This window comes from Diabrotica virgifera, chromosome 5, assembly GCF_917563875.1.
Source record: "Diabrotica virgifera virgifera chromosome 5, PGI_DIABVI_V3a".
NCBI classification, from domain to species: Eukaryota; Metazoa; Arthropoda; class Insecta; order Coleoptera; family Chrysomelidae; genus Diabrotica; species Diabrotica virgifera.
Genome location: NC_065447.1, coordinates 19622089 through 19637622, shown reverse-complemented (window position 1 = coordinate 19637622; position 15534 = coordinate 19622089). Strand labels below are relative to the sequence as shown.

Sequence of the window (15534 nt, the reverse complement as noted above, 5' to 3'; positions counted from 1 at the left end):
GGGAATATTTTAAAATTATAAACAATTTTTTGGCTTATAAACAAATAGAATATCTCGTGAAATATTAAATTGAATTAAATCATGAAAACGATATTGGAAAAAAGTGGCAGGTCGCTTGTTCTAAAAGAAAAAACGTTTAATTGTAATGAGTGGTTCCTGAGATACAACCGGTCAAAGTTGACCGATATTTACGGCAAAGATATCAACAATAGGATCATAATTTTCGAACCATCACCTTTTTAGTTTAGTCTTCTTTCTCCAGACCAATTTTCATATCTTTAAAATACTCATAACATATATTATTATAATAAAAACTATCGATATTACGAGTGTAAATTGCCAAAAATAGCAAAATTCCAATCAAAAATTAGGTTGGAGAAAATGTAATCTCAAAGTTCAAAATGGTAAACGTTAAAGTAGAGCCATCTAACTAACGCATTAGTAAATGTCAAACTTGCTTTTGTTTTGTTATAATATATTAATTTATTTGTGCAAAATTTGTTAGATGTGAGAACCAGAAAGCAAGAACTCGATTCGGGCTGTATTACTATTGGAGATAGAGCAAAATAACAGTAAGAACGACCTTATATAATCATGATGCCATCAGTAACTTTAAAGCGAAAATAGATAAGAGGCAGTTAAATGAAAATAATTTGTGAATCTTCAAAAGTTTTAAAAACGTAAGTACTCTAACATTACACATATAGTTTGGTTTATGTAGAAAATATTCATTCAATAGGGTATTGCAATATATCAGCAAATAAAAGATGTTTTAACATTAATGAAGTTTATCTTAATTATTATTTTTTCAATACAGATTTCAGTAAACAGTAAAATCATAATTTTCTAAAACTTTTTACGGGGTCAGCTTTTTAACAAATTGTTTGGTATTGTTTTTGTAGCCCTAAAACAAGAAAAGATAAAATTAGATATAAAATATAATAGATAAACGAGATAAATTATTAATATAATTACAAAACAATTTTACAGAATTAGTTATAGGGGAATAAAGATTAGATAGATATACCAAAAGTTCCCTTGAATTGTTGAACTATTTTTGTAACAATTAAATCATTCTTCTTCTTAAAGTGTCATCTTCTCAATGGAGATTACTACAATTATTGCAAACTATTCTTTGTCTTCATAGACGGAGAGGCAGCGCCGAAAAATCTCTCTGAATTTACTAAAAATAGTTTTTTCACAATTGATTACTGTGATTGTGTAGAGAAACATACTGCGGTCGGTCAAACGAAATGTAGAACAGGGGTTACTGACAGGTTATGAAAGTTGCTTTCGTACGAACGTAATGCAATAAATTTACTAAGGCTGAAAATCAGTACATACATTCTAAATTGAATATAAATAAAAGTTATTATAGTCAGGGTTATTCACTATATTTTGACATTTAAAATGCGATTTTTTGACATGCTAGTAGTTTTAACATACTAGTGACGTCATCCATCTGGGCGTGATGACGTAATCGACTATTTTTTTAATGAGAATAGGGGTCGTGTGCTAGCTCATTTGAAAGGTAATTCAATTCTCTATTCACTAATATAAACATTAAGATAATTATTTATACACTGTGTCAAAAAAAATATTTTTTAATTAAATTAATTGACACGAAAAGAATGTATGTAATTTATTTAATTTAAAATACATTTTACTGCTGTTAAAAAACAGAAATAAAAGTTTATTGCACAAACAAACATTGATTTTTGCTTAAATTCAATGTTCAAACTGCCAAGAGGCAGATGGGTGGCAGCTTGAACACTGAATTTAAGTGAAAAGTAATGTTTATTTGTTCAATAAACATTTATTTCTGTTTTCTGACAGCAGTAGAATGTATTTTGAATTAAATAAATTACATACATTCTTCTTTTTGCGTCAATTGATTTAATTTAAAAAAATGTTTGGACACCCTGTATAATTAATCATGTTAATGTTTATATTACTGAATAGGGAATTGAATAGCCTTTCAAATGAGCTAGCACTCAACCTCTATTCGTATTTAAAAAAATAGTCGATTACGTCATCACGCCCAAATGAATGACGTCACTAGTACGATATATTTGTCAAAAAATCATAATTTAAAAATCGAATAACTTTTGTATTTTACATTTTTTCTAATTATGTAAATAAAGCAGTTTGCAGGGGGGTCAAAATATAGTGAATAACCCTGTACTTCACTGGGGCCGACCGACCGGCTCGGCATACAGCTGACCGACTATAGTAACTTTTATTTATATTCAATTTAGAATGTGTGTACTGATTTTCAGCCTTAGTAAATGGATTGCATTACCTTCGCAGGAAAGCAACTTTGATAACCTATCAGTAACCCCTGTTCTACGTTTAACTTGACCGACCGCAGCATGTTTCTCTACACAATCACAGTAATCAACTGTGAAAATGCCTAACTTTAGTAAATTCAGAGAGATTTTTCAGCGCTGCCTCTTGGACTACCAACTGTTCAAAATTTAGCCCTGTCCATTGTCGGTTGTTTCTTAGCCACTTTACTCTTTTCCTTCATAGTCCTTTCTTTTCCTCTATCTTTTCTTTATCTGGCTTAAACAAGAGTTGCTTTTTGTTTGCACTTTGTTGCTTTATATTTAATGAATTATGTAATTGAATTAGTTAGTATAATCTCTTATTTGTCCCTGCCAAATTTCTTATTGTACAATTTACATTAAGATAAGATGTACCCACACCTGAGAAAGAGTTAATTGAAGCCCAACACTAAAATTGGCATCTCAAGTGCCACTTAAAGTGTCTTTTATTGTTAAACAACTGTGTTCACTCAATGATCTAGGTTGTAGCCTTAGTACTACACATTGGTTACTATTTTGTTACAAAATAAATTACAATAGTGATTAAATCAGGAATGTATACACAATACCTACCCATATTTGAGACAATCATTGTGTGTTTTGTACTCCATAGTGGCACCAGAAGGTATATTTAACAGTCGTTTTAAGGCATCTCTTATTCTAGCTGTGGTTGCTTGATCTGAAGCCGTCCGATTCCAAATACTTAGGAGGTATTCCTGATATCGCGTTGATACAACTACTCCACATATTTCATTACCAGCCTAAAAAAATGGGTTTTGCTAGAATAATTTTCAAAAAGTACCGGTTTACTATATATACACTCGGGTGCAAAAAACTCGATCCACTGAAAATTTGGCCATTTGTGATGTCTTGAATTTCCTAAACCTGCTGTCCGATTTAAATAACTTTTTTACCATGTTATAGCCTTATTCATTAACAATATCGCTGTAAAAATATTATTGCTAGACAGGTAAACTGTCATTGTATACCGGGTGTACGAATCAAACTGTTTTTTCTCAAAGTTCGCATCACCCTGTGGACTATTCTAACGTTTATAAAATACATATATAACATTATGTTTTTAGATTCATTCGCTTATGTTGGATAATAAAAAAGTTAGGTACTTTAACAACTAGCCATGTTCTTCATCAGTACAGGGTATTTCTAAATAAGTGCGACAATCTTTAAAAGGTAATTTTACATGAGAAAATAATGACAGTTTGCTTTATAATCATATGTCCGCAAACGCGTCTTTTCCGAGATACGGAATGTTCATTTTTTTTACAAATTGACGATTTATTTATTGCTTTAAAACCAGTTAAGATATGCAAATTAAATTTGGTGGGGTTTAGGATGTAGTTATTGCACATTTTTGACATACAATTAAGAATTTTATATTCACCATCGGCGTGCATACGGGTAATATAATCGGTCATAATACCCGTTTGCGCGCTAATGGTGAATATTAAATTCTTAATTTTTTGTCAAAAAATGGCTAGCCTGGAACTAAAGTGATCTAAGTAACAAAACCACTTTTTTGAGAAAATTAAAAAATACATTTTAATGTATAAGGCGGTTGGTACAGGAACTAAAACCAAAATTTTTGTACAAAAGTTTAATTACGGTTACCAAAAATCTTACAAACATAAAAAAAATTCTTACTGATAACTGAACTTCATTTTGTTAATTTTTTTTTTATTTAAAATGTAACATAGACCATTTTAGAATTATTAAAAATAATTAAGTAAACTAATTCATCCAAATCTTCACCTCGAAATGGTGGTAGTATGTCTTCATTATCCTCCCTTTCACCTCTGCGATTGTAATGGGGTAAAGAAAGATAAAACGGATGATGCACAGGAGGCACAAATTGTAGCATTTTTTATATCTTTCATTTTATTAAAAGATAAGGGTCTAATATCTGCTGCAACCTCCGGGGAAAAGTTCTTTAATACTTGTGCAAATTCTTGAAAAGAATTCATTTTATTTAGATCTATAGCATTATAAGGATCCGAGTAATCATCATTGAAAAACATTACCGATGTATCTTTGGAGAACTTGATTCTGCGTATTTGAGAAATCATTACGCCAGAACCCCGCAGGGCATGAGGTGACTTACAATTCTTCAACTTATCGAATGACACAAACTTATCCACCATGTTTTTTACACGAAATGGGTGGCGCTTTCGACAATTTGAAATTAATTCCATCCATGCTTCAGGAGTGTACACTGGGTTAAATTCTGTGCCCTACTAATAAATGAAAAATCGCCATCGTTGGGTAAATATATGTGACCGGTAACCAAAAAATTTACATAGATATCTTGAATATTCGGTAAAACGTTAACCATGTACATAAGAAAATGTAACAAATTCCAGTTCCGATTTTGTCCCCCACAACAGTCACTAAAGAGAACAAGTTTTGTAGCATGAGGAGGAATGTCGTTTTAAAAATAGTGATATAAACAACTTATCACTTCTTGAGAACCTCTAGCCCCTTTGGTCTCATACGACATGTCCAAAAAAACGTTTTCTTCACCACTTTCATAAGTATGAATTTCTAAGTTTAACATGTGCATCTGCCTTAAGTAATACACCTCACCGGTATTTATGTGAGATAAGGGAAGTGTTCTTTCCAAATCAAATGTAATTAATACACCTGTACTGTCCGGCTTCACACACTCGTTTTTGTAATCTTTCAGAAGTTTCCTAGCCTTTTGAGACAGAGCAATATGCTGGTCCCTTTTTATTTTTACTTCTTCTAATTTTTCTTTATTACTTTCGGCATTTAAACTTATTTGAAATGAATCGCAAAATTTGCAAGTATCTTTTTTAGGTATATAGAAATGAATATTAAATTCGGTTCTAAAGATTTTTTCATAGATACTTTTTTTAAGAACTGGTTTTCCTTCAGTAATTAATTTACATTTAAACAGTTCGTACATTTTGGATATATTTAAAAAGGGTGCTAAATATTGACGCTTTGAGGTCCTTCTTCCATATAGTGGCTCTTAAATTTAGGAAAACTATTAATATGATCACGAATCCACTTCAATTTCTCCTCGTTTATTTTATTTCCAGGAACTTTTCTTCCTCTTTGATCGGGGAGGGGATATCACTATTTTCGGCTTTTTTTACTCTTAATGCATAATCTAATCGATAATTACTTATTTGTAATACTTTAAAAAAAAATTTACACACGTTCTGAACATTTAGTTGAAATATCCGTGAATATTGTTTACGACTCACAGATTCTGGGTGTATTTTTTTTTTTCGGGGACATTTAGGTGCTTTAATTCTAACTGTACCACACAACAAGCTAGTTTGAGCGTTCCAATCCTGTAGTTTGTAAAATCTGTCATGTACTTCTCTCTGGACATTCTCTGGCACTCTATTACTGCATTTTAGACGACAATTACATTCAATGTAAAAAAACGTTTTAGCGGCCATAACTTTCCCTTTCATACTAGTGTATTCCTCTCTTGAAGCTCTACATCTCTTTCTGACGTATTTCCCCTATAAAGCCTCTTGTTTCATTTTCTTTCTTCCCTTTCTTACTTCAGTTTCGTTGATTAATGTGCTTCATAGACCACTTTAGAATTTAGAATTTTTACTTTGGTAGAAATCTATAGGTCTATGATGCATAGTGTTACATAGACCCCTTACGAATTTTAACAAATTTCAATTTCCCCAAAAGTAAAAGTGGTACATTGTTATTTTACGGACTCTGACTGAGATTTAGACATAGACCATTTTAGTACTGATAGATTACTAGCTTTTAAAGTCAAATATAACAAAATCTCAATTTTCATACATTTGCGACATAGACCACTTTAGTTCCAGGCTAGCCAAATGTGCAATAACTACGTCTTAAAAACCACCAAATTTGATTTGCATATCTCAAATGGTTTTAAAGCAATAAATAAATCGTCAGTTTGTAAAAAAAATTGAACATCCCGCATCTCGGAAACGAAGCGTTTGCGGACATATGATTATAAGCAAACTGTCATTATTTTCATGTGTAAAATTACCCCTTAAAGTTTGCCGCACTTATTTCGAAACACCCTCCTACTGATGACGAACATAGCCAGTTGTTAAAGTACCTAACTTTTTTATTGTCCAACATAAGCGAATGAATCTAAAAACATAATGTTAAGAAAACCTGAGGCTGTAGTTGGTTTTTAATTTCGGTATTTTATAAACGCTAGAATAGTCCACAGGGTGATGCGAACTTTGAGAAAAAAACACAGTTTGTTTCGTACACCCGGTATACAATGACAGTTTACCTGTCTAGCAACAATATTATTACAGCGATATTGTCAATGAATAAGGCTACACTATGGTAAAAAATCACTTAAATCGGACAACAGGATCGATTTTTTTGCATCCGAGTGTAGATTATCCAGTTTTCTAAAATATTAAGTAACGGTAGAGCCGTACCAGTTTTTTATTATTCTAAAACTATTGTTGTATTAAAACTGTTTTTCCTTGCATAAATACAAATTTTCTACTTGTGAAAACAGACTCCAGTAAGAGATCTTCGCTCACTGAGCCCTCACTTATTGAAATATAGTAATATGGTTACATTAATAGACAAGAACTGGATATTGTTATCCATATATAAAATCTACATTTTAATGTAGAATTGATGTCAAAATATAAATTAAACAATTTTTTTTTAAGAAAATAGAAAGTAGGAATTCTCAGATACAGAATACATTATTAAAAATAATATACACTAATTTAAATCTAAAACCTTCCTTATTTTTTTTCTTGGTAATATAAAAAAGTATATAGACCAGAGCGGATCTGTGATAAAACGTCTATTATTGGATGTGCGAGGTGGCATTCGGATTTTTTTATCTAAAGTTAGGTGACAGCTTCAATAATGATAACAGACTTATGCTCCTTCTCAAATATGCCCGGAACATTAATAAAAAAATTAAAATATATAAAAATTTCTAATAACATCGATTTTTTTCTACTTTCCTTGCTTATAACTTTAAAACGATTCATTATGGAAAAAAGTCGTGGGGAAATAAAATAAAGATAATTGAATTTTGTATCATATTCGAATGGTTAAAAATGTCTTAAATTATTAACCTTTCTGCAAAATAGCAATAAATACAAAATAAAGGGGCAAAATAAGCCTGTTTTTATTCCATTTTTTTTCAGCCACTTTGGTTGCACTTAGAACCTTCGTAATTCGATTAGAAAATTCTTACAACATACTTAAATCGTCCACGAAATTTCATTAAAATTGACTTAATAGATTTTGCATAATAATTTTGCAATCTAAATTTTTTTTAATTAAAATTTTTTAAAAACTCTGGAGAAAAAGTAGACCATTTAGAAGTTTGCTAATTTTTTTACAAATAAAGAGGCGCTCTACCTATCTAATGCACTTTACAGAACTAAAATTGGATTATTTAAGCGGCCTCAGCACTGTTTTAAAGTTAATAAACAATTTTTTGGCGTATAAACAAATACAGTGAGGACGTTTGAGTTGGAATACATTCATTTTTCAGTTATTTATCAAATAAACATTTTTTTCTGTTTTAGGACAGCAGTAAAATGTATTTCGAATTAAATAAATTATATGCTTTCTCCTTTTTGTCTCAATTAATTAAAAAAAAATTTTTGGGCACCCTGTATAAATAATTATGTTAATCATACAGAACAAGTAAAAAAATTCGTTTGTATAATGGTATAAAAAGTTTAAAACTTTTTATACCATTATACAAACGAAGTTTTTACTTGTTCTGTACGATTTTTAATTATGGTATACAGCCAGCTACTGAGACTTTCCCATTGATTTTGTTTAATTATGTTAATGTCTATATTAATGAATAGAGAATTGAATAACCTTTCGAATAATCTAGGACACGACCCCTATTCTCATTTTAAAAAATCATCGATTACGTCATTACACCCAGATGGATGACGTCACTAGTATGATATATATGCCAAAAAATTATAATTTAAATATAAAAATCGACTTGTTTCGGGATTTATCTCCAGAGTCGCCCATTCTCGAGAAAATTAATTTATTCCAACTCAAACGTCCTCACTAGTATATTTGTTTATAAGCCACAAAATTGTTTATAACTTTAAAACAGTGCTGAGGCCGCTGAAATACTCTGATTTTAATTCTGTAAAGTGTATTAGATAGGTACAGCGCCTCTTGATATGTAAAAAAATTAGAAACTTATAAATGGTCTACTTTTTGTTCAGAAAGTTTTTAAAAAATTTTAACTATTATTTTAAACCAGTCGTATATCATACAAAATTCAATTATCTTTATTTTATTTCCTTACGACTTTGTTCCTAAACGAATCGTTTTTAAAGTTATAAGCAATGAAAGTTGAAAAAAATCGATGTTTTTCGAAATTTTTAAATATTTTAATTTTTTTATTAATGTTCCGGCCATAGTTGAGAAGGAGCATAAGTCAATTATAATTACTGAAGTTGTCACCTAATTTTATCTGCAAAAGTCCGAATGCCACCTCTCACATCCACCTCAAAACAGATCCGCCCTGGTCTAATACAAGAATCACAGTTGAGGCGCTTAGTGCAAGAGTGGCCTAACTCGTAAAAACTGATATTGAGAAAAAGACGATTTAGTTTTTATTAAATATGACCACTCTCTTTTCTGTAAGGATTATTATCCTTAGTTTTAAATTTCAACACCTTAAATTAAGTTAATAAATTTCATTTTACATTAATATCACAAAAAAGAAAAATGTTCAAAACATTTTTGGAAAAAAAATTGTAGGCCACTTTTGCACTAACATTTTATAAATAAAAAAAATAAAGTGCGTTTTTGCATAAAATATATTTTTACAATACTTCAATACCTCAAAACAATGCCCTTAACTAATTTTTTTTATAAACATTTATTCCACTATTTGTTCGGAATCTTCTATAGCGTAAAACACGTTATCTTCATCATTATTTTGTATATGTTGACCTGAGTTTTTAACATTCAGGTTGTTATAAAAATTATGTAAATAGGGTGGTACATACACCAACAAATCTTGTAAATTGCTAAATTTAGCTGCTTCAATGTCTCTGCCCTTTGGGTATAAAAGTGGAAGTTTTCCAATAAACGTAGATATATTGCGCTTCGTAATATCTATATGTTTAAAAATAACATCCGGATTGTTAGATTCTTTATAATGTAATTGTAATGGTTCAGTTAAAGAGTATCGCAACCATTGCATTTTTAACCAGTTGACCGATTCACCCTCGACAGTCTTTTTACGATTAGTAATGGTTTTCTCTAATGGAACACTACTCACGAAATCGTTGCTGGTCATTTCTACAACTGTGAATGGATTTTGTTTTTTGGCTGTCCTAATCACTCTGGTCCAATCTCCAGGTACATAGATATCATTGAAAGTTTTTTTGTTCTTCTCTATGATCCCAAAGTCATGGTCACAGGCTAGATATGAATGCCCCGACACCAAAAATTTATGGTCAATTTGCTGGACTTTTGATATCTTGTTTTGTATGATATAATTACAGAATAGAGACATTTTGATATTCCTATTCTGCCCTCCGCATTGGTCACTACACATAATTAATTTTGACGTGTTAACATAGTTTTTAATATAATGCTGTATGCAAGATCCAATCTCTTGAGGTCCTCTAGATGCTATGGCTTCATGCCAAACGTACATGTGGGCCTGATTGCTTGACAAGTTGTGGATACCTAAACAGTATGTCCACAACTGTCTTTTGTAGTAACATACCCCAGTTGAAAGATGAGGAGTAGGTAATGTAGACATGAGATCAAACGCTATTATAGTGACATCGTTTTCAGCTATTTTACCCAACTCCGAATCCAATGCCATCCCAGCACGTGCGCTTTCTGCCTTTCGAAGATGCAATTCTTTCTCTAACTTTAAACTTGCTAAAGTAACTTCAGAAGTTTCTGTTTTTATTTTTTGTTCAAATTCGTCACATCTTCTACAACTGTCAGATATAGGTGCATGAAAAGTTAAATTAATTTTTTTTCTGAAAACATCTCTAAAAACAAATTGTGACGCAGGATCATTTGTTTCTTGTTTGTATAAGGAATACATAGTTGACAGATTTAAAGTGGGAGCCAAATAACAAAGATTGGGATTTTTTGTTCTAGAATAGTGTGACTGATATTTTGGGAATCTCGAAATAAAATTAAAAATATTGTCAAGTTTCTCCTGACTTGTTTTATTATGAGGCTCCTTTTTTCCTCGTTTATCCTTAGAAGGTGTTGCTCGTTAACCTTGCTCGTTATTATTCAAAGCACGTGTAAGCCGACCATCTGAAACTCTCAGGACTTTTTTAAAAGACTCCTTGCAAACTGGAATCTCTATGCCTCTTTCTCTTGTCAAATAATATCGTCTTGTGTATTTTCTGGAGTCACTTTGAGCAGTATTGGCTAATTTTGAAGTAAGTTTGATTTGGCCACATAAATAAGACGTCTGTAAATCATAATTGGTGAGTTTATAGAAATCTTTAAAAATAGTTTCACGCTGTTGAAGAGTAATAAGTTTATGGCATTCTTTAAAGCAGCGGCAGTCGGATGGATCAAATTGTTTGGCAGCAACTACCTTACCCTTAATGGTTGTATACTCACGTCCACTGTTTCGTAATTTTTTTCTTATATTACGTTGCCATTGACTTTTATCTGTAAATTTGCGCCAAGGACCACGTTTCTTACTTCTTGGAATTTCTCCAGGATTTGCAATATCGTTAGACTGAAAATTGCTTTGTAAATTCTCATCAGCCACCAGCACCTTTTCATTTTCAGCTAAAACAAAGTTTATTAGTTTCTCGCAAACGATTATAATAATAATAAAATACCTGTACTTTTTTCACTTGACGATTCCTCTATATGAAGGATTGTAGCTGGAACCTGAATCTGCAAATGGATCATCAATACTAGAGATATCACTGTCATCAAAGATATTATTGCTTTTGCCTGAAAGAGATAAGTTACAGTAATTCAGCTGTGTATTAAAATATACTTTTTAACACCTTATTCCAAAATTTCTGCTTTTACTTTTAATAATATTACTACTTAAGAAAATGATCTGGATAATATATTTACCTGATGTGGATGGATTATCCATAATGAAACTTCCAAATAACTAAAGTTAAACAATTAAAGTATACACGAGCTGTTAAAAAACAAATAATAATTTTAAGGTTAAAAGATAGGCCACTAGTGCACACGAGAAATTGAAACACATAGATAAGCACGAACGTTGGGCTATTACTGCACAACCGTTTGTCAACAAATCGTAATACGCCAAAGTGACCTTGACCATTCCTCTACCGTCATTTTAATCAAATCGATGTGGGCCACTATTGCACACGATAGATTAATAAAAATACTAACGCTCGGTGTTATTAACTCAAATATCATTTTTTTTTAGTTAGGCCACTTTTGCACTATGCGCCTCAGTTATAATATTGCACCTCCGCTCAAAGAGTGTTATAACTCAAAAAAATTTAAAATCGGTTTTATTGCACCAACAGTTTAATAAAACTATAAACTCCTATCTCACAATGTGTCACGTCTATTTATCGTTAGATGACACTAGTGTCATTATACGATTATCCAAAATCAAAGACGCCCCAAACACAAACAGTGTCACATATCGACTTGTGCAAAGCATTTGTCCATCTAAGATGTGTATAAAGCGTCGTTCATCGAGTTAAGACATTATATATGATTACTTTATTCAAAGCAATCTGTGTATGTGCTCAAGAAAAGTGACACATTTATCACTTATTTATCTTTCTTTTCGCAGTATTTTGTGTTTAATGTTGTTACTTATATTTAAAGTTTCATCATTAAAAAGTATAAATCTGTTAACCAGATAATAATAATGATATTATATTCTGTGCTGTGAGTGTCACTTTTGATTTATATTTGATAATATTTAATATATTTTATATTTATTATTATATTTTAATATTTCGTATATTTTTTTGAAACCTCTTTGGAGCGGAGGTGCGATATATAAACCACACATAGTCACTGTTTAAGATAATTTTCTTTGTTTAGTAATAAAATATTTACCATAAACTGTTCTCCTAACATAGCCATACATAAGTTCTCCCAAGCCCTTCCTGCTTGTTCTTTCCTAAGTCTTATAACCTGCAAAAAATTAATAAAACTAGATATTTGGTAAAGATCTTGTTAAAAATCAACAATATGATTATACTATACATTTAGACCATATGGATAGAGTTATTCGAAAAGGAACCAAGCGACAAATTCGAGAATATTAAGAAATTACCACCAACCGATTTCTACTGGAGTATATTGAATATTCTAAAAATATCTAAGCCCCAGAACGACTCCAACGACATCTATTAACAAGAACACCAAGCGCCAACAATAACGATTTATAATTTAAACTAAACTTCTAACATAATTTTCATTCGTGACAAATTCGAGAATATTTAAGAAATTACCACCAACCGATTTCTACTAGAGTATATTGAATATTATAAAAATATCGTAAGTCCCAGAACGACTATAATGACATCTATTAACAAGAACACCAAGCGCCAACACCACCGACTTATTTTTTAAACTAAACTTCTAACGTAATTTTCTCCAAACTACTAAATAGGCGCTTGGTTCCTTTTCGAATAACTCTATCCATATGTAGACCACAATAGGAAGATTTGAATTAAAACAACTTCTAATGATAACAAATTTACAAAAATATTGAGTAATTAATTTGTACAGTGGAACCTCGCTGAGACCGATCCGGGTTAGCCGGAGAATATGGTAAGAATTAATAAAATACTGTATACTTACAGATAAACTCCATTATAATTGTAAAAACATGAAATACATAATATGCACAATACATCTAAATTACGTATAGTTGTATACAGTATTATTTATTTCTTGGTAAAAACTCTGTCAAAGTGAAAAAATGTTTGTTTTGTCTGATGAAAATCGGTCCGGGTTAGCCGGACTTCCGGGTTATCAGAGGCCGACTTATCGGAGTCCCACTGTATTTTCAATATGTAAATAACTTTGTTAAAGGAAACAAGAGTCCTAGGCCTACAAGGCCTGTTGAGCTTAATAAATAAAATAAAGGAGACAATCCATGACTGGTTTCTGACTGATTTGCATGCACAGTAGCACTTTCAACATTTACAGTGTGAAAAATCCGGAAATTTGAGAGAAAGTTTGATGTTCACCAAGTTTTTTAAATGGTTCATGATCAGTCACAGACAGGTCTTTTGGGTATGTAGATTAGAGTGCAGATTTTTAGTCAGTGCAAGCGCTATGCTTACAGAAAATCATTCACAGAGAATTGAAACCTATAAACTAATAACTAACTAATCTCTAATTGGTCCGAAACTTGTGAAAAACTAGCCAGGAACTACTAGAAAATTCAGAATTTATTATAGTTATTAAATCTTACCCATTTGCCTCCTTTTTTATTGGCTGCATCTTCCCACATAGGTTTTATACCTTTTTTAAAAAGATGTATGTCTCTGTGGGCAGGTATGTCTTGTAGTCTAACCATATGCGAATACAACGCCCACCATTGTTCAACTGTGCCCACCTGCCCTACCAACCTCAGTGCTTGACTATATCCCTAAAATGGTGGTCAATATTTATTTATTTTACTTATAACACACAAATAAAAAAAAACTGATATCAATAAATTTGTGAATCTAATATCAAATTCTCACTTACAATTACACAAGAGCTCTAAAATTACCGATTTGTATCCCTAGTGACACTTTGATACTTTTACGAATTGTCAAATTGTTACGAGGGCAATACAAATCTGTATAATTTTAAGAGGTTGAATGTAATTCGGAAGATTATTTCATGAATAAAACTGTTTTTTAATCACCTTATTGATATCATCGTCTGAATATTTGCTAAACCTGGCATGGGATTACGAACACTCAATACGAATCGTATCTGCCATGTTTTACTGTAGCGCCTTACAGTAAAACATGGCGGATACAATTCGTATCGAGTGTGTTTGTAATCCCTATGCTGCTCATGATGTTCACTTTGACAATTTGTAAAATATTAATTGTGATTAATGCCATTGGATGTTTGCTTAATTTTAAATTTGCATAACAAAGAAGAACATCTACTGCTACTTAACAAAAGGTAATTATCAAAAATTATTGTAGCTGAAATTTTGATTTTTGTAGGTTTCATTGGTGAAAATATCTATGAATGAAATAATTTATGATAATTTCTGTTTTAAATACAAATGGAGGAAAATTTTACAAAATGGATGATGACATTTATTTGGAATTAGATTACTAGATTAAAAATATTAAAATAAAATTTTAATATATTTATATTATCCGAAGTAAAGGTAAGTTGTAATGTAACAGTCAAATACAGAAAAGTGAAATGTTTCATAAACATTACATGAACATAGAAATGAAATCTTTATTTGATCTGAAATTACTTTGAAATGGTCTTTGCTGTTTGACATTGAATCTTGAATCACTCTTAACAGTAGAAATCCATAAACTCCGTTTACTAATAATATATTAATAATTTTAATGAATATAAGCATATATTTGATGTAATTTAAATATAAATAAAACAAAATATTGCACCTGCAACCCTTGTATTTGTTGAGGTCTCTTTGAAAACCATAAACAATAGGGATGTTGCAGCCTGTGTTCTCCTGGAGGATAGTCAATGGGGCCCAAATCTGTGATATTTGGGCCTGAATCTTCGTCTCCACTTCCACTGTCGTCGTCCACATGGTGTTTCAATCTACAGTGTAGTCAAAGTATAAACAAAGGATATTGAAACAGGTTATTGCATTTCGAATGGTACTTACGTTTCGAATTTGTTTGACATGTTTGAAGCAGATTTATTAATGTTAAATACCATGAAACTTTTTATCACAGCTGTATTCTTTTTAATTTATAAATAGTAAACTATTTGAAATTACGACTCTAATGTCACTGCAAGATGTCACTTTTATAACCCCAAAATAGAAAATGGAGCTGGAGGACTTTTATCAAATAAGTTGTTAGTTAGAAAAATGAAAATATCCCATGTGTTAAGGGCATTTTCAATTGTACAATTCCCCACCAGGTATTATAATTTTTAATTAATTATAAGGATCAAGTTTATCTTTCATTTATCCTCTTTTAACGCAGTATCAAATCAAATCATGAATGGATGTGCCAACAAG

The 15534-nt window shown here is 31.1% G+C and overlaps 1 protein-coding gene across 1 annotated transcript; it reads right to left on the bottom strand.

The window, feature by feature from the left end:
• Window positions 1-770: 770 nt before the first annotated feature.
• On the bottom strand, window positions 771-15504 carry LOC114333802 (eukaryotic translation initiation factor 4E type 2). Its single transcript, XM_028283807.2, has 6 exons — window positions 15175-15504; window positions 14945-15107; window positions 13771-13947; window positions 12402-12479; window positions 2901-3088; window positions 771-904 (listed from the first exon to the last, which is right to left on the bottom strand). Exons 1-6 carry the CDS (start codon window positions 15225-15227, stop codon window positions 865-867), a joined length of 699 nt encoding a protein of 232 aa, XP_028139608.1. The 5' UTR covers window positions 15228-15504; the 3' UTR covers window positions 771-864.
• Window positions 15505-15534: the final 30 nt, after the last annotated feature.